Here is a 19,789-nt window from a genome sequence, read left to right on the forward strand (position 1 = left end):
GAAGTGGCTCTCCATTGCCAATGGGGTGAATTTCAGACTCCTTAGAATGGCATCTAAAACCTCTCCTGCACTTTTAATTTCAACTCCTTCACGGAAGCTTTTCCTAAGCCTTACAGACAATTATTCTTGCCATCATCTCATAATGCCTGTACTTTGTTTATACTTTAACTGCATGCAGGACACTGCTCTTGAGGGCAGGTACCACCACACTGTATTCCTAGTGTTGTACTCAGTTGCTTAATAATGGCTTCTGCCTGGACTGATAAGATGGCATAGTTCCAGCATAGTTATTCTGCAATATTACATTTCTTTCCTTGCATTGTTTTTTTAAGATATGGCAGGTCAACAATATGGAACTACTACATAGGCCTGAGACATCTGAAGTCTCAGAGAAATGATAGCAATGAAAGGGAGTATTTACCTAATATTTTCTAATGATATATTTTACACAAACAAGAACAAAACAATATAATGATACCTACCACTAAATCTTAATATGCCATATTGCTCCAGTTTCTTTTTTTTGTTTTTTAAGAAACAGAACATTCCATTTCCTGTGTACTTCTTCCTAGGCTCCTTACTCTTTCACCAGACAAAACACTATCTTGAATTTAAAAGTTTTAAAATTCCCTTACATGTTTTTATGCTTTTTCTATGTTACATGTCCATACACAACATATAGCAGAAGTTGGCAAACAGGCCTGCAGGTTTTTTTCTTGGAACACAGCCCTGCCCATATTTATGTATTATTTCTGACTGCTTTTGTGCTATAATTTTGTTTCCAGTTTTCTGGATATATTTATCGCCAACCACCTTCAACACCAGTGCCCACCCTTTTATCTCAGTTGGCCCAGGCAAATGAAGATCATTTTTTCAAACATTCCAGTTGAATTTCTTCAAAACTGACTGCATTCAGCATTTTAAATCTTATACATCAAAATCACCTTTTCCAAATAAAAGAATTATGTCTAGAACCTTGTCCTCTGAACACTATTAAAACAAACAAGCAAAACTCCAATAAAACCAAACCTTAACAGCTCCTATTAAAAAAGGGTTTTTTTTTCTCTTGGTAAAAATGAAAACTAAAACATGTGAAACTGTAAGTTTTGTTCCCTTGGATTTTTACCACCCTCCTCTAGGCTTTTTCTCATCTACTTCTAAAGGGAGCATCTGACCACAGACAAAATATCTTTCAGCTTTCCTCTTCTGTCTTCTAGTTTTAAAACCTTCATAGATACCTAATTTCTACTTAAAAAGTCACTGACTGCCCATTTAGAGGAGTCTGGTCCAATTAGGAGAGAGAAATCACATGTTGCTTTGAGCAGGGAAAGCTTAATGTAAGAATCATTAACTATAACAGGGAATTGGAGTAACATGAAATTAGTAAGAAGTAATGCAATAAGTGCATGGAAAGATGCTCAGCATCATTAGCCCTTAGGAGAATGCAAAGCAAAACCACACTGACATACTTGCTGTCAGCCCAGCTCTCTCTAATTATCCATTTTTGCATATCTTTTTTTCCTTTTGCTTTGTTCACTCCTACTAGGATGGCCATAATAAAAAAACAACAACAGATAATAACAAGTGTTGACACAGGTATGGGAAATTTAGAATTCTCATATATTACTGGTGGGAACATAAATGCTACACCTACTTTGGAAAACAGTCTGGCATTTCCTAAACGGGTAAATGTAGGGTTACCACATGACATAGGTATATTTCAGTCCTAGGTATGTACCCAGGTCCATTCCTAGATGTATACCCAAGGGAAATTAAAACTTATGTCCATACAAAAACTTGTACATGAATGTTCATATCAGCATTATTCATCCAAGAAGTGGAAACAGTACAAACGTCCATCAGCTGACAAGTGGATGAATAAAATATGTATTTCCATATGATGGAATTTTATTTGGGAATAAAAAGAAATGAAATATTGATACATGCTACAACATGCATGAACCTTAAAAACATGCAAAGTGAAAGAAGCCTGTGACAGAGGACCACATTATTGTATGACTCCATTTATATGAAATGTCTGTATGCATTTGCTTATTCTACAGATAAAAGTAGATTACTGGTTGCTTAGGACTGGGAGAATGGGAGGGTTTGGGGGTGGGTGACAGCTAAGAGGTGCAGGGTATCATTTTTGGAGGTGATGGAAATGTTCTGAAATTGTGGTGATGCTTGTATATAACTGTCGAAATACTAAAAACCATTAAAATGTATACTTTGAATGGGTGAATTATATGTTATGTGACATCTTAATAAAGCTGTTAAAAAGAAGTAAACAGAACTCTAAAGAATACAGAAGTAGCAGATATAAGGAACAGCCACCGCCCTAGGGCTAAGATAGAGTGCTCAACGAAGAGCTCTCACCCCACTCCACACCCACCACAGGCTGTGATCCAGACTTTGGTGGTGTGTCTATGACCATTGCTCAATAAATAGCAGATGAGTTGTTGTGATGCTGCATGTTGGAATTTGCTGGAAATCTGCTCTCTGGAACTTGTCATAAGTTTGTCAGTATGCCATCTTGGGTTCTGGGGAAAGCACTAAAGGTCCTCTGCTACAAAACTGCCCAGGAGAGTTGCTGAGGGAAGCTGTCAGCTGCTGCTTATTGCTGACTGCTGGGCACTGGAAAAGCCATGTGTGTTCTACAGGAGCTGACAAAGAGGAACACGCTGGATCCCAGAAGCAAAACCCTTTTCCTTCTGCAGTGGCTCCCTAGCACCCTCTGCTGACAAAGCGTGACATACATCATGCCACCTGGCATTTCCTTCACCATTTCCTTTAACAAAGGAAAATCTTTAAAGGGCCCAGATCCATTTTTACAGAGCAAGCAAAAAGTGATCAATTTGGAGCTAAGAGGCAGTAGATCTGAACCCACACAGTGGGTAATTGGGAACTCAGCATACCTGAGCTTTTTAATCCCCTTTGGAGATTCTCAGGTTATCCTTGCCACCTTGGCTATTTTAGGTTGGAGAACCATGACACTATCTTTGAGCTAATTTGCCCTCTGCCCAGCTCTCTCTAATTATCCATTTTTACAAATCTTTTTTTGGCTCCATTTGCTTGGTTCTCTTTTTCAGATACCAATTATTCTTATGCTGGACCTAAGGCTACTATTGCTGCATGTTTTTGTTTTGATGTTTGTTTTTGTCTGTTTTAGTAATCCCTTTAAGTTTTTTATTCTTTTTTATTTTACCTTGCCCATGAAGTGCTACATGGCCTAAGTACTCTTACTGTATTTTAAGCAATGTCCACTTTGTTCTTGTCTATTGAGGCTTTTGTTTTTGTAATGGTGTTATTTTTCTTTGTTCACTTTTCCTGATTGCTCATTTTATTTTATTTAAAAATGTTGTTTTACTATTTCTTCTCTGAGTGCCCACTTTAATCTCTGCTCTTAGTTAGCTCTTGTTTTCTAGAGCCATTTGCAAATGGGTGGGCCTGGAAGAACCTTTGTTAACGATCTTTATGTGTTCTCTGACAAAATTTTTTCAAGTTGTGTTGTCTTCATCTACCATATTCCCACCAGATCCTCCCTACTCTCTTCTTTCACTTTTGTTGCAGTATTTTTTTTTTTTTAGATCCTGTACAGATTCCTTTTTATTGTTCTGATACACTGTATGGCCTCTTAAACTGAAAAAGTTATATGAGTGAGGCCAGATCATTGGATTTGAATCCTGGTTCTGCCACTTACTGTTTCTATGATCTTAGACAAGATAATTTAACTTCCTTGTGCCTCAGTTTCTTCTCTATGTAATGGGAATGATAGGATTGTTGAGAAGATTCAGTGAGTTAAATCATACCAAACTCTTAGAACTGTGGTTGGTCCTTAGTAACTGCTATATGAATATTGGCAATATTAATTATCTTATCCCTCACATTGACCTGCAGTTAGAAAATGCACAATTCTGCGTAGAATAACTGAATATATTGCATATTAATTAACTAGTTAAATCTACTTAGTCATGCATAAGGTCTGAATAGGAGGTGTGCATTCAGCAAAAACATTTAAAAAATTGATGGGCTCTTCAGTAACTTGTTTGGGAAGCTCAATAATAATAGTACCTACTGATTTCTAATTAGCTTGCCTCAAAAATAGTCACAGGAGACATGTTCAGGAAATATTTTGTGTCTTTTGCTCTGTGTCATTTCATCACACTTGAGTTCATATCCATTATGGTTAATATTTGAAGGTCAGCAAAACTCTGACATTTCAGACTAAAAATTGTTGCCAGGTACAGTTCAGAAAATAACCATATTGTAGAGTGTTTTATGAATGACAGTAGTTTGGTGCAGTTTGTCTCAGCAAGTTCAAATTTTTATATAATTTTCTTTTTATGCCTAATAAAATAACCTAGCTTTCCGTACCTTTTCTATGTTTTTTTTTTGAGTATACTATACTTGACTGAATATTCAGTCACTAAACAGGTAGATTTTGAGTACTGGTGATACAATGGTGAACAAATTAGACATGTTTCCTGCCTGCATTAGCCAAAATATACATGTTAAACAAATTACTGTAAATACTTATGAGATTATAAGTGCACTATGTAACAGGATGGGGAGATACAAATGCTGTGGGAATTTATAATAGGGAGACCTAACCTGAAGTGTGGAGACAGGTAAGGCTTCTCTGCATAATTAACCTTGAAGCTGAGACTTAAAGGCCGAGTGGAAGTGACTAGATGAAGTGGTAGGATCAAGAAGGTTTTAGTCTGGCCCTAGGAGAGAGCATGGTGAGTTCAAAACATTGAAAGATGTTCAGTGCCGTAGACTTAAAGGTGAGGACGTAAGAGATGGCAAGAGGTAAGGAGAGGTGCGCAGGGGCCAGGTCATGCAGTCTTACAAGCCTTGCTAAGGGGGTTCGGACTTTACACTAAAGATCATGGGAACTTTACAAAGTTTAAGTATGGGAGTGAAATAAAGTCACATTGGCTGCTAGGTGAAGAATGCACTGGAAAAGATCAAGATTAGATATGGGAGGCTTATTAGAGGCTAATAGTAGTCAAGTGGAAGATTACAGTGACTTGAGATAGAATGATGGCAGTAAAGATGGAGGGATGGATAGACTCAACAAGTATGTAAGAGGTAGAATTCATAGGACTTAGTGGCTGAGTCTATGTGGAGGGTGAAAGTGAGAAGGAGGGTCGTGCTGAGGATAATTTCCAGTTTTCCAACAGAAGGATCCATGGAGGTGTTGCCTTTTATGGAGCTAAAGAACAGTGGGAAAAGAGAAGGTTTATAGGGGAAGTCTGAGACATCTGTGAAACATCCAGATGATGATACAGAGTAGGAACTTAGACAAGTGGACATGGAACAAAGAAGAGTTATCTAGAAAGAATATATAAAGTTTGAGATAATCAACATAATGGTGGTAGGTGAAATCTCAGAATTGGAATGAGATTGCCTTTGGGATGTCTGCAGAGTGAAAAATGTAAGAAAATCTCAGTGCCCCAAGCTTCTTTCTGCATTTAGAATACATATATATACACATATACATATACACATATACATACACACACTTCAGTGTAAATTACTTTTTGGGATGTATACAAGTTATGTCTAGAATTGACATATAATTAGAAACATCAGTTTACTTAATTTTTAAACACTTCTTAAGTGTTACTATGTAGTAGGTGCTATGCTGTTAAATGCAGATGCTTCACAGATATGTTATAGATTCTGCTGTCAAATTATATGTTAAGTCTTTGCAGAGACTAAATAGGATGTTTTATAAGGGTGTGATAGAGGTAAGCATGGAACTTGGGGGAGCACAGGCAGCTGTAGTATAGGGCTATGATTAAGGAAAGCTCCCTGAAGGAGGTAAGACTTGAACAGAGTCCTGAAAGATGGGTTAACCGTGCTAGGCAAAAAAGGCAGAGAAAGGGCTCATCACCATGCTGTACTGCCTCTGTTTCAGATGCTGTAGAAAGGTCTAGTCATGGGAGGACTGTAGTTAGTGTCCAGTGGATTTGGCAGTTAAGACGTTAGTGGTAAACTTACTGAGTGACAGGTTTGGAAGCCAGATCAGATCATCCTGGGCTGAAGAATGGATGGAAGTAGGAAGTCAGACAGACTCCTCTAGGGCACGGTCTGAGTTTGATTGTCTTAGTGTCCTCTCTTGCTTTGCATAAACCCTGGCACTTAGTGTTTGTTGTGTTAGCTCTGGACAGAAGAGAGATAACCTCCTTCTCTGAGATAAGATGAATATAGGAGGAGGGGATAAGTCCAGATTACTGCATTCCCTCTATGTGCTGAAAAGAGCTTATTGTGAGGGCATCTGCAGCTCTTTTCCTGCCTGCTTTTTTATGGCTGTATGGGGAGGCCAGATGTGCTCCCACAGACAGAAAAATTCTCAGCATAAATCTACTGTTAGTGTTTTAATGTTTTATTCTAGTTTTTATCTGTTTTTGGTTGACTGTACACTACTTGTATCTTTTTTCATTCAATACTATATCATAAGCATTTCCCCAACTCATTAAAATTTTTTCATAAACAACATCTCAAGTGGCTGAATAATTTCTCACTTGTATGTTTTTATTTATTTATTTATTTATTTTGGTATTGTTAATGTACAATTACTTGAACAACATTATGGTTACTAGACTTCCCCTATTATCACTTGGATGTTTGTTTTTTTTTTGGATGTTTTTTTAACATTTGTTTGAGCATTTAGTTTAAAACTTTGTTTTTAAACTTTTAATTTTGAAATAATTTGAGGCTTACAAAAAAGTTGCAAAAATATTACAAAGGACTCCCATACATCCTTCAGCTTATGGTTGTATCAGTTTTCTCCACCGTGAAACTCCTCTGTCCCTCTCTGTCCATTTCTCAAAATTTTACCCACTAATTTTAACATCCCTTGATGTTTCTTAGCTGACTTATTACTAAAATGGCTACTAAATGGTGATTTTTCTAGTTACATTATTCCTTCTGTAACTATTAGTTGTCATTCCATTCTAAGGAGGAGCTTTCTCCTCTCATTTATTAGATTCTTACTTTAATGGGTTATAATCTGTAATTATCCATCCAAATTACTCCAGATCTGGTCATTAGGAGCCTTGTGAGAAAGCTGCTGCTTTTTTCCTTTTTGACATGTTCTCATTCTGAACATTTTCCTTCTTTCAGGCTAATTTCCTTTCCTTCCAGGCTTATTGTGTACCTTCTCTACTTCAGTCCTGAAATCAGTCATTCTTCCAAGCATTTCTGCTCCCTGTTGGTGGAGAATGATGTTTTAAAATCAAGATCTAGGCACCAGATGTGCTCATTGCTAATGGGATATGACTGCTGCCAGGCCCTTTGCAGTGAACAGAGTCCAGGAACGTGTGTGTATACACACAAAGACATACACACTGTCCACATCTATATTTATTTTTATACCTTTGTTTATTGAAAACCATCAGTTCACACTGATGACTTCAATTCCAGTACAGCCCTGAGGATTTGTTCTAGTATTTCCCTTTCTGTACTTGAAATTCCCTTCTCCATCACGGAGAAATCTGGCTCTTGTTAGACTCAATGTATTTATTTATTTGGTCAATCCCCGTATCAGCTGTTGCCACACCCCCTGGCCCCTCACAATAACCCAATGCCCATCCCCCTCCCCTCATTTCAGGTTTATGTGTCTACTTTGCTTGGCCCGTGAAGTCTATCTAATGGCTTTCAGATTAAATTATTCAGAGAGAAAGATGGAGATAGTTCATTTTTATGGCTGCATAATCCTTCATTTTGTGGAGGATTAGTTTATTCATCCCCTGTTGGAGAACTCACTTTCTTGTATTACAAATAGTGTGGTAGTAAATAGCCAGATGCATAAGTCTTTTCATATTTTTGTCAGTGTATCTTTGGAATAGTTTCTTAGAAGTGAGGTTATGGGGCTAAAGGGTAAAAGTATGTGTCATTTTATTATACATTGCCAAATCCCTTCCACCACAGCAGTGTATGAGAATGTCTGTTTTTCCCCTGTGGTGTCATCACTAGTGTGTATTGTCAAACCTCTGTCCTAGCAGTGAGTTTGGAATTTCATGTCTTTCAGAATCTTGAGGTGTTTTCCTCCTCTTTGTCTTGGAGGTTTGGGCTAATTTTTAGCTCTTACTTGCTGCTTTTTTATGTCATCTGCTTTTGGAAATCAGTTTCCTCTTTGGGATGTTTGTTTTACCTCTTCACTTGAAGATACTTTTCCTTTTCTCACTGTCATATTTTTTGAATGAATGGGAAAAATCTGTTGCCTGACTGGCGGTTGTGTGTTTGCCAAAGCCCTAGGTCTCAGTCCCTGTGCCAGTTCAGACATCATATCTGTATTCAGGACAGAAAGAAGGGCAGGAGGCTGGTACCAGCTCCTTTAGCCCCTTTTGAAGAGGAAAGAAAAGGCTTTTGAAGAACCACCTGCCTTTTGTAGGCAGGCTGTGTATCCCTGCCTTATACTCAATACCTTTTTTGTTTTATCAATGGGAGCATTGGGCAAGGATACATAGTCCTTTGTGTTGCTGAAAATGCAAGTCTCCAGTTTCTATTTCACTTTGGAAACTGTACATTTGTTACTTACATAAATATAAAAATTAAAAGTAAAAGTAAAATGCAAATAAGTAGATTTTGAAAAACACCCGCTCCAAACTCTCTCTTTAGAGATAATTATTGTCAAGAGTTTGGTGCATATTCTTTTAAGTATGTATTTAATACTTAACCTTAATTTTAAATGTGACTGTCGTCCTTATTTGCTACCACCAATCTGTGGCTATACATACATACACACACATTACTCTTCTACAACTAGATTTTTTTTTCACTTGGCAGTGTGGTCTAGACATTTTTCCATGTCAGGACATACAGGTGTGCCTCATTCTTTCTAACTGTGCGTCACAGCCTACACTTGTTATTCTGCCCTCATCGATCTACTATCCACCTTCTTTTCTCTATGCTGGTGGCTGACCTCTAAGAACTGCGTCAACTGGGCTTCCTTGCCCTCTGGCTTTCAGTTGGGATCAGCTGGTAAAAGGCACCCACAGAGAGCACAGGGCAAGTGGGGAGAAAAGGCAGAGTGTTTATTATCACCCCTCTGTTCTTTGCTGTGGCTCTAGTAGCTGCTGTGCTTTCTTGTGGCCACTGCCTGCTGGCTGTCCTCTCATCTCAGACAGCTCTTGTTGGGTCCAAGGACCACGCTTCGGTCTCCTTGCCCTTTCACCTCAAAGGTGGGAATGGCTTCCTGCTGTTAATAGTCCCTAACTACTTTACCACCTCTAGTGGGTCCCTTTAACCCTTCTCACACAGCTGCAAAAAAATCCCGTTATTAACTTCCTTTGGTTAATTCCACTGTGTGTGCTGTTTCCTGCCCAAACCCCAATGATAGCACTGTGTAGACATACCATAATTTATCTGTCTGGTTCCCCATTTGAATTTTTGTATTTTGCTCTTATAATCAGTGTTACTAATGAACATTCATGTACATATCTTTTAAAATATTTGTTGTCATGTTGCATTAGGAAAAAGTCATAGAAATAGAAATGCTGGGTCAAGATGTATGAATGTTGCAAATTTCAATAGACACTTCCAATTTGTTCCTAAGTCTACCAGTTTACAGTTCTACAATGTGCTGTTTGTTTTTTATTTTTTATTATTTTATTTTATTTTATTTTATTTATTTATTTATTTTGGAGGTTTTTATTTTTATTTTTTTGGTATCATTAATCTACAATTACATGAGGAACATTATGTTTACTTGACTTCCCCCATCACCAAGTCCCCCCCCCACATACCCCATTACAGTCACTGTTCATCAGTGTAGTAAGATGCTTCACTACGTGTCTTCTCTGTGTTGTACAGCCCTCCCTGTGCCCCCCACCGCTACATTATGTCTGCTAATAGTAGTGCCCTCCCCTTTTTTTTTTTTGCCCCTTCCTTCCCACCCATCCTCCCCAGTTCCTTTCCCTTTGGTAGCTGTTAGTCTATTCTTGGGTTCCGTGATTCTGCTGCTGTTTTGTTCCTTCAGTTTTTTCTTTGTTCTTATACTCCACAGATGAGTGAAATAATTTGATACTTGTCTTTTTCTGCCTGGCTTATTTCACTGAGCATAATACCCTCGTGTTGTTTGTTTTTTTTAATATTAAAAAATCATTGAGGCAATACTTATGACTTATAACAAATTTATTTAATTCTAAAGTAAATAAAGGGAAAAGTACTTCCCATCATCCCATCCTATTTCTACAGATAATCATTTCAACAGTCAACTATGTATCCTGTCATGCTTTTTTTTTAAATTTATGCTTATCGTAGGGTCAATTTGTATATATAGACAGATAAAGTCAATTCATTCATGTATGTGTGTGTACATGTATATCTGTATTTATCTAATCTATCTCTCTTAAGAGAGCTCATTGCTAGACTCTATTCTGTTCCATTGATCTATTTGCCTTCTCCTTTGCCAGTACCCATCTATTTTAATAATTATAGCTTTCAGTTTGTTTTGATATCTGATAAGGCAAATCTTCATCTCATTATTTTTCATTTAAAGAAATTGCCTGGCTCTTTTTGGGCATGAAATTTTCAGATTAACTTTAGATTTAAATTAAAAAAATCATGGGTCTTTCCTTGAGTTGAACTGATTTATAGAGAACTGATGTTTTAGGATAACTGACATATTTCCAATATTGAATCTTGTTACTTAGGAACCTGTTATGTCACTTTATTCAGATCTTTTATGTCCTTTGGGAAAAATCTCACCTATTTCCTCTTGAGTTTATTTTTAGATATTTCATCGATTTTGTTGCCATCATGAATGTAATTTTTCCCCTTTACATTTTCTAACTGGTTATTGCTGGTATAGTTTTTAAGAAGCTGGTGATTTTTGTAAAATTTGTCTTATAATCACCTATTTTATTGAACTTCCTATTCTAATGATGTTTCAGTTGATTCTCTGGGCCTTATATAAAATGCAAGTTATAACTTTTTATCACTTCATTTGTAATATTTATACATAATTTCTTTCTTGTATGTTACTTCCTGGCTAAGATATCTGAGTTGGGGTGAGAAGGGTGATTCTGGGAAGTCCTGTTGACTGATATTAATTTAAGCAAGTATCAAAGAATGTGCAGCTGGTGAAATAACAGAGTGGCAGAGAATGTGTTCCAGACAGGCCTTGAGGAGAGAAACAACAAGACAATGTTCAGTGAATAGAAGAATGGCTCGAGCATAGGACACAAAAGAGGTTGGGGGAGAGTAATAGGGGTGCAACAGAAGCTACTGGACTCCAAGGAGCAATTAATTCTAAAGGAATTGAGAATTTAACAGGTGTATAAAACCGAATGGCCCCCAAATGTCCACACAGCTGATCCCTGGCATCTGTAAATATGTTACCCTATATAGCAAAAGGGACTTTGCAGATGAAATTAAGGCTATGGATCTTAAAATGGGGGTGATTATCCTGGATTATTCAGGTGGGCCCAATATAATTACATGAGCCCAAAAAGCAAGGAAGTTTGGCTGAAAGGAGAAGCAAATGTGGTAGAAGGGGAAAGTGGCAAGATTCAGAGTGAGAAGGACTTAACCTACCTTGGCTGAAGGGAGACCATGTGGAAAACATGAGAAAGAATGTAGGAGCAAAGACTGTCTCACAACCAGCAAGGAAACACAGGACTGCCTGACAGCTCTAAGAACCGAATGTGGCCAACAACCTGAGTGAGCTGGGCAGGGAGTTCATCTTTGCAGCCTCCAGAAGGGAATATAGCCCTGCTGACCCTTTGGCTTTGGCGTTTTGAGACTATGCAGAGGACCCTGCTTAGCCACACTGTACCCACACTTTTGGTTTATAGAACTGTGAGATAATAAATTCATGTTGTGTTAAGCTGCAAAACGTGTGGTTCTTTGTTATAGCAGCAGTATAATACTGATGCAGGGGGTTTAAGCAGGGAAGTAATGTCAGGCTACTCCTTATTGCTGTCCAGAAAATGGGTTTGTGAGAGTGCAAATTTGGAGGCAAGGAGATTTTTTGTGGGAATACAGTGGAAGAGGATATGATCTGAGATTTATTTGGCAGGTTTGCATTGCCAAAATTTGGACACAGATTAAAATGTTGGAAATGAGGGAGAGAAGGGATTCAAGGAAACTGCTGATTTCTGGCTTGGATCCAGAGTGACTGGTGAGGCTGTTCCTTGAGACAGGGATGTGCAGTTTGGAGGATGCCATATTATGATTCTAGATTGTTCTTTGTTAGGAAATTCTCCTATAAATACTTATTTTAAGGTAGAGTATATGAATGTATGCTTTATCTTTTAAGATAAATTGTTTGTTTTGTTTTGTTTTTTAGGTCATGTAGGAAATCATAAATCATGTGAAGATGGGACTCTTGGTATTTGTGCGCAATCTGCTGCTAGCCCTCTGCCTTTTTCTGGTATTGGGATTTTTGTATTATTCTGCATGGAAGCTACATTTTCTCCAGTGGGAGGACTCCAGTAAGTATGGTCCCACTAGCCCACCCCCAGGAAAGCCTGTTGCAGATCAGTTATTGGGTTTTCATGGGACTGCAGTGCTCTCATATTCTTCAAAGATGGGCAGTGACAGTAAAGACAACATTTCAGGATTTAGGCTTAGAAATTGCTTACCACTTTTGTTGCTGTAGGTTGAGAGCTTTGATGTTTTTAAAAACTGCATGCCATGGCAGATCCTTTTATGAACCCGATGCAAATGTGCTGTTCTTCAATAAAATCCCCAACTCTACCAGTACTTCTAGTTCTTGAATGTTGTTCTTTTTAACTACTATAGTATATTGCCGCTCCCGTTTGCCATTTATTGCCTTGTGGCTTGGTATTGAAGTTGGTTTTCTTCTGCCCTTAAAGCATTTCTCTGTATCTTTTCCTTGAATTTTCAGTTTTCAATTTAATATTGCTGTTGTTTTATTTTCCCTAAAGAAGTTTTGTCTACTTGATCATTTTAGACTTTGCTGTACTGAACTAGTACCTGAGTAGAATAATGGTTAGCTTTTTTTCCCTGACCAGTAATTCCTAATCCACTTCTTGTATTTGTACCTTTGGTCTCATGTATTATGCAGCGCTTTCATCACTGCATGAACCCCTCTGATGTGGTTTTGATTCATTCACCCAGTGTTGACTGTGTTGTGGTTTTAGGCTTACAGTTGAAAGGCTTGTGTTGAGCAGCACCGGGCATTCTCTTCTTGGCTATAGCTTGAAGTATTCCACAGTGACATAAGTAGTTTTCTTTTTGGTTCTTTTGCCTGATGGCTGTCTGAGCTTCATGGAGGAAATACTGGGTATTCTGTTCTGATTCCCAGAGAGTGTTTCTTCTCTGAAGTAGTTTTATTTTGATAAACATCTACTGGGTACGAATGTAGAATTCCCTTAAGATTAGACTCAGTCTGTAGATAATGAGGTTAAAATGTGTTGGAAGCAGCAATTGGCAATTGACTTAGTGTTTGTATTGAGACCTTAACATGGGAACTCTGTCTATGAAGTGGCTCATTTATTTCTCACATGGCCTGAACTACTGAAACAGTTTCAAGCCAATTTTTAAAATGTAGTGTTATACCTTTATTATTTTATATAGAATGTTTAAGTGCCTCTTAAACTCTTGGCTTATAATTATCACTACTTTGTGTTTCCAGAGTTTATTTAAATTTTTCAGTTTCAACTTACTTTTTAAATTAAGACTACTCAGAATAAGGAGTGTTTCTGTCAGTGCAGTGAAAAATAAGTAGTAGAGGCATGATCTGTATCCATAATGGATGGGTTCATCTATAGCCATAAAACAGAAATATATGTAAGAAATAGGGATCTTCTTTTCTGTTAAGAGCTACTGACCTGTAGAAAACATAACTAAGGATTAAATAATATTTTCCTAGAGAAGTTGAGAAGGACATTAACTTTATGGAAGACCTTTTATGTGTCCAATTTTAGGCTATACAATTTACAAATTTAATTTACTTCTTATCATAACCATGTGGAGATAGTTATTATCCCTATTTTCCAGTTGAGCAAACTGAAGTATTTAGTTTAATTAATTTACCTAAGTTACACAGCTAATCATGAGAACTAGAATTGAATCCTGATTTTCTGTCTTTAAAACCTCTGTCCATTAGTTTGAAAAGTCTAATAAATACTAAGGATAGGATTTAATTCTGTATTTTAATTGGTAAAAAGAGGAGAGGGACTCACAGAAGAAATAGTAAAGAGCATCAGAAGGGAGGTGAGAAAGAATAGGGAAGGAAAATAAGGGAAGGCAAAGAGAGAAAGTCCTCCAGATGACGAAGGGGTTTTTAGGCTGGAGGTAGCACGGTGCTGTTGGCTGGTGCTGTAGGCTTCAGTAGTTCATTAATAGTTATCTGTTGTCCCTTGGGTTGCTAGCTGACTAACCACTATCTATATATTTTTCTTCTGACTCAAGCCTTGTAGATATTTAGCTTTGAATAGGTTGTTTAGACCTTCTTACTATAGCACATTATCTTCTGTGCTGTTAATAGCAGAGAATGGAATAATGTGACCAACACTAGTGGCCTACCAAGTCAAAAATGGGTCCTTTACCCAGTAAACAAAGTCAAGGTGAAGGAGCTTCCCAAACCAGATGACTGCTAGTATTGTAATTTAGGCTGTGGTTTAGTAATACTGATGGTGATGTTGATAATAATGAAATTAAAATAATAATTCATTGAGTGTCTGTATATGTCTGTATTGGAAGTAGGAACTTTTCATCTGAGGAGATTACAGGGCATTTCCAAGTTTGAAAAATAAATGTCTTTAACATTATTTTTCCTTAATTTTTTATACCAAGTATACTATTTTTTGTATACTTATCAAGTATACAATTTTTATATTTTTATGACTTACCAAGATTACCTATTGGAATTCCTTCATGGTGGGAGGAGAGGGGTTGAGTTTTTATTATTAAACTATTATTCATTCAATAAGCAGTACATTCCTATTATGGTCTATGTACTGTTCTGTGTAAACTGGATATATGCTAACCATAGACCTTTATGCTGTCAACCTATAACGTGAGAAAGAAATAAAACAACTATTTTAATGTGTTATGTTCTAAAAGAGAGGTCTGTGTGAAATACCATATTGGTGCATGGAATACATACCAGAAAGAAAATTTTATGATTTCATTAATCCCAGGGCATATTATAGAAGAATGCAAATTGCTTTGTTTTGCACTGCTTAGAGTAAATGTGGCCAAGGCTTGGTCTGATTGCTGGACTTGAGTCAAATGCTTTACCTGAAAGGCTTTAAGTATGAGATTGGTCTAGTTATCAACCTCTTTAAAAGGCTAGATGTGTTTCAGTGTCTTCATCTCCAAAATGGAGATAAAATACTATTTCTTTTGGCTTTGATACTTTTTTTAGGTCAGTGCCTTGTATAATAGTTGGGTAATTGTCTTTTATCAATAGATCTGATTCCTATGGCCCATTTCATGGCAGCTTTACATATTTTATTTTAATATTTATTTTATTGAATACATTGAAATGGATACTTAATAGGATTAGGATTAATTTTCTATGTTATGGTACGTGTAAAAATTCAGACTACCACATATATCAATATATGACAACTCCTTCTATGTTCTTGCATGTATTTACAAAAGTTTGTAATTGGAGAGATTATAAATCTGATTATTGATCTGATTGCTATAGAGAATACCATCTGGCAAGTAAATTGGAGTTTGGATCTGATATTGGGGGGGGATAGATTGAATTTAGCTTAATAGACATAATATTGGAGAAGAACAAAGTTGCTAGACTAGCATTGCCTGACTTCAAGACTTTCCATAAAGCTAGAGTAATCAAGGCAGTGTGCTACTGGCGAAAGAAGAGACAGATCAATGGAGCAGAATAGGGCTCAGAAATGCAAATATAGTCAGCTGATTTTTGACAGAGGAGCAAAGGCAATACAGTGGAACAAGACAGTCTTTTCAGCAAATGATTGAAACGGGCACAAAGAGACATAGGAAATTATATCAACTCTTAGTTTTTCATCTTAAAAATGAAATGGAGGCTGGCCTGTGGCTTAGGGTGGCACTCTGCTTCTAATGATAATGGTGTAACTGACAACTGACAACAGATTAGTCTTCCCTTTATTAACAGCTGAAAAACTGGATGAAATAAATGAAGCAAATAATGAAATAAATGAAGTCAAGCAGTGGCCAATATGCAGTGTAAAATTTCAACCCCTAAGAGAAGGTAACCTCATGAAGTAATCTCTGTCATTTCCCAGCTCTCTCCTAGGGAACAGTGTCCCAACCCTGTTCAGAGAGCTGGAATCTAAACAGACTGTGGGGGTTCCACTAGGCTGAGGAGACAAAGATCAGAGTTTAGGGCAGATGAAACGGTTGGAATCTGTGGGATGGGGTGTCACTGTGAGTAGGCAAGTGTTCAGAGAAGGGGGCTCAGATGTCTGTGAGAGGAATTCTTGTGAGTCTGTAGCTGAGGCCTGGGCTATATGTGCATAAGGCAAAAGTTTCTGAGGCTTAACCTTATAGATGGCGATTGCTACAGGGTGAGAGTAGAGCTCAAGCAGTGTTGGGGATAAGGAAGTACCAGGGACTTTGAAATTATAGCCCTGCCAGAATGGAGAAATCTCACTAGTACTTTAACATCCTGGCATCCAGTTGAGATACCAGAAAGGCCATGCTTTAGAAATAAAGATCTCACTCTAGAGTAAGATCTACTCAAGACTCTCCCTAACAAGGCCTGAAACTGTGCCCCAGCAAGGAAGATTTTAAAGTTGGATCCTGTCAAGTTAGAGAAGTAAAAAATACCATAGACTTTCCTCAGCTCTACACTAAACATAGCATAAAATCATCTACACAAGTTCTTGGTTGTCAATCAATAATTGGTGTGCCTGTTAAAATAAAAACAGTCTTTGAGGATGACAACAGTATTTATAGTTTCTACATGTAACACCCATAATGTCCAGTGTTCAATAAAAAGTTACTAGACATAAACAAACAGGAAAAATGTGATCCATATTCAAGAAACAAAAGCAATTCTGTAGATGAGATGGCCCAGATATTGGACTTAGTAGATATTATGAATAATTTAAGATTTAAAGGAAAATACAGTGAACAATAAGTAGTCTCAGCAGAGAAATCAAAACTATAAAAAAGAACCAAGGCAAATTCTACAACTGTAAAATATAGGAACAGAAATGAAGATTTCTGTTAACATTGGTTGGGTTTTTCAGAAGTCAGTGAACTTAAAGAGAGTACAATAGAAATTATCCAGACTGAGCCACAGAAAGAAAACATATTGGGGAAAAGTAAACAGAGCCTCAGGAACCTGTGGGACAGTATAAAATTGTCTAATACACATGAGAATTGGGCAGAAAAAAAATTGAAGAAAATGGTTGAAAGCTTACTAAATTTCATGAAAAACACTGACTTACTGATCTAAAAAAAGATCAGCAAACTCTAAGAAGGATAAATATTGTAGGGAGAATCTAATTACATCATAGTCAAATTTCTGAAATCTGAAAATATAGTGAAAATCTTGAAAACAGACAAAGGAAAGTAAACATTATATACAGGGGTGGGGAATACCACTGACTTTTCACCATAAACAATAGAGGTCAGAACATAATGAAAGATTTTTAAACTGTTGAAAGAAAAAATACCAAAAACTTGTCATCCCAGAATTCTAGAATTCATGAAGGTATCCTTCCAAAACGACAAAATGATCTTTTCAATAAAAGTTAGAAGAGAATTTGTTGCTAGGAGAACTGCATTCCAAGAAGTGTTAAAGGATATCCCTCAGGCCAATGGGAAGTAGTACTAGATGGAAACTTACATCTATAGGAAAAAATGAAGATCATGGGAAATGATAAATAACTGACAGATATAAAAGACTCTTTTTCGTTTCTTCTCATAACTTGCTTAAAAGACAATTAATTGCTTAAACAAAAATAATAACCCTGTAATGTCAGGTTTAGAGCAAATGTAGAAGTAAAAGATATAGCAGCACTTGCACAAAGAATGGGAGGTGGGTAAATGGAATTTTGCTATTGTAAGATTATTACATTTGTTCAAAGGAAATAGGAAGTGGGAGGCAGGCAGAAACGCTGTATATAAAATAAGGAAAGGGTAAAAATAATAAGTATGAAATGTCAGATGTGAAGAGATATTATATTGACTCTAAATAGACTCTGATAAGGATGTATATTCCTTAGAACAACTACAAAAAAAAGAGAAGTAACAAAAAGAGGTATGTATCTAAGAAGCCAATAGAAGAAATAAAATGGAGCACTAAAAAAAAATTAGTTAACTCCAAAGAAAGCAGGAAAACAGCAAAATAAGAACAAAAAACATAAGGAAGAAATGGGAAACAAATGGTCAGACAGTTATCTTCATCCTGACTATTTCAATAATTACATTTATTTATTTTTTAAGTGTATTTTTAAAATTGAAGTATAGTTGATACATAATATTATATTGGTGTCAAGTATACAACAGTTAATAGGTTCAGCAGTTAAGCACATTATTAAATCCTCACATCAACTAGTGTGGTTACTGTCTGTCAACATAGAAAGATGCTACAGAATCATTGGCTATATTCTCCATGCTGCCTTTCTATCCTCATGACCAACTTACATTATGATTAAGATTTTTGTTCCCTTTTATCCCCCTCACCCTCTCCACCCACCCACCCCAACCCCTCCCCATGGTAACCACCAGTCATTTCTCTGTGTGTTTGAGTCCACTGCTGTGTTGTTCATTTTGTTTTGTTTTCAGATTCCACTAATAAGTAAAATCATATGGTATTTGTCTTTCTCCACCTAGCTTATTTCACTTAGCCTAACACCCTCTAGGTCCATCCATGTTGGTGCAAATGGCAAGATTTCTTTCCTTTTTATGGCTTAAAAATATTCCACTGTGTATATGTACCACCCCTTCTTTATCCATTCATCTACTGATGGACACATTGGTTGCTTCCATTATCTTGGCTATGATAAATAATGTGGCAATAAACATAGGGGTGCATAAATCTTTTTGAATCAGAGATTTTACTTTCTTTGGGTAAATTCCTAAAAGTGGAATTACTGGGTCAAATGGTATTTCTTTTTTAGTTTTTTGAGGACCCTCCCGTACTTCTTTCCACTGTGGCTACACCAATTTACAATCCCACCAGCAGTGTAGGAGGGTTCTCCTTTCTCCACATTCTCACCAGGATTTGTTGTTGCTTGTCTTTTGGATAGTGGCCATTCTAACTGGTGGGAGGTGATATCTCATTGTGGTTTTAATTTGCATTTCCATGATGAATAGTGATGTGGAGCATCTTTTCATGTGCCTGTTTGCCATCTGTATTTCTTCTTTGGAAAAATGTCTATTCAGGTCCTCTTCACAGTTTTTAATTGGGTTATTTGTTTTTTTGGTGTTGAGGAAATTCTGTTCCACAGATTTATGGGTGTGTTCTTGTGCCAGTACCATACAGTTTTGATTATTGTAACTTTGTAGTATAACTTGAAGTGAGGGAATGTAATAGCCCCAGCTTTGTTCTTCCTCAAGATTGCTTTGGCTATTCAAGGTCTTTTGTGGTTCTATATAAATTTTAGGATTATTTGCTCTAGTTCATTGAAAAATGCCTTTGGTGTTTTGATAGGAATTGCATTGAATCTGTAAATTGCTTTGGGCAGGATAATAATTACATTTAAATATGAATGGATTAAAACTCAAGTTAAAGGTTGCAACTGTCAGAATGGTTAACAAAGCATGATCTAACTACGTCCTGATGTAAGAGACATATTTTAGACTTAAAGACAGGTAGGTTTAAAGTAAAAGGATGGAA

General features: G+C 36.8%; 1 protein-coding gene across 5 annotated transcripts in view; it reads left to right on the top strand.

Moving 5' to 3' along the window:
• The window catches only part of ST3GAL3 (ST3 beta-galactoside alpha-2,3-sialyltransferase 3), a 198,650-nt gene that overhangs the window by 8,117 nt on the left and 170,744 nt on the right, over positions 1 to 19,789 (top strand). For 4 of the 5 annotated variants that reach the window (XM_037002344.2, XM_037002347.2, XM_037002345.2 and 1 more), the window contains exon 2: positions 12,308 to 12,452. The exons of the other annotated variant lie outside the window; for it this stretch is intronic. In XM_037002344.2, the coding sequence (XP_036858239.1) occupies positions 12,338 to 12,452 (115 nt within the window). In that variant the 5' untranslated portion in view covers positions 12,308 to 12,337. The remainder of the gene's footprint in view (positions 1 to 12,307; positions 12,453 to 19,789) is intronic. 5 annotated transcript variants of the gene reach the window in all.

This window comes from Manis javanica, chromosome 4 (assembly GCF_040802235.1).
Source record: "Manis javanica isolate MJ-LG chromosome 4, MJ_LKY, whole genome shotgun sequence".
Lineage (NCBI taxonomy): Eukaryota > Metazoa > Chordata > Mammalia > Pholidota > Manidae > Manis > Manis javanica.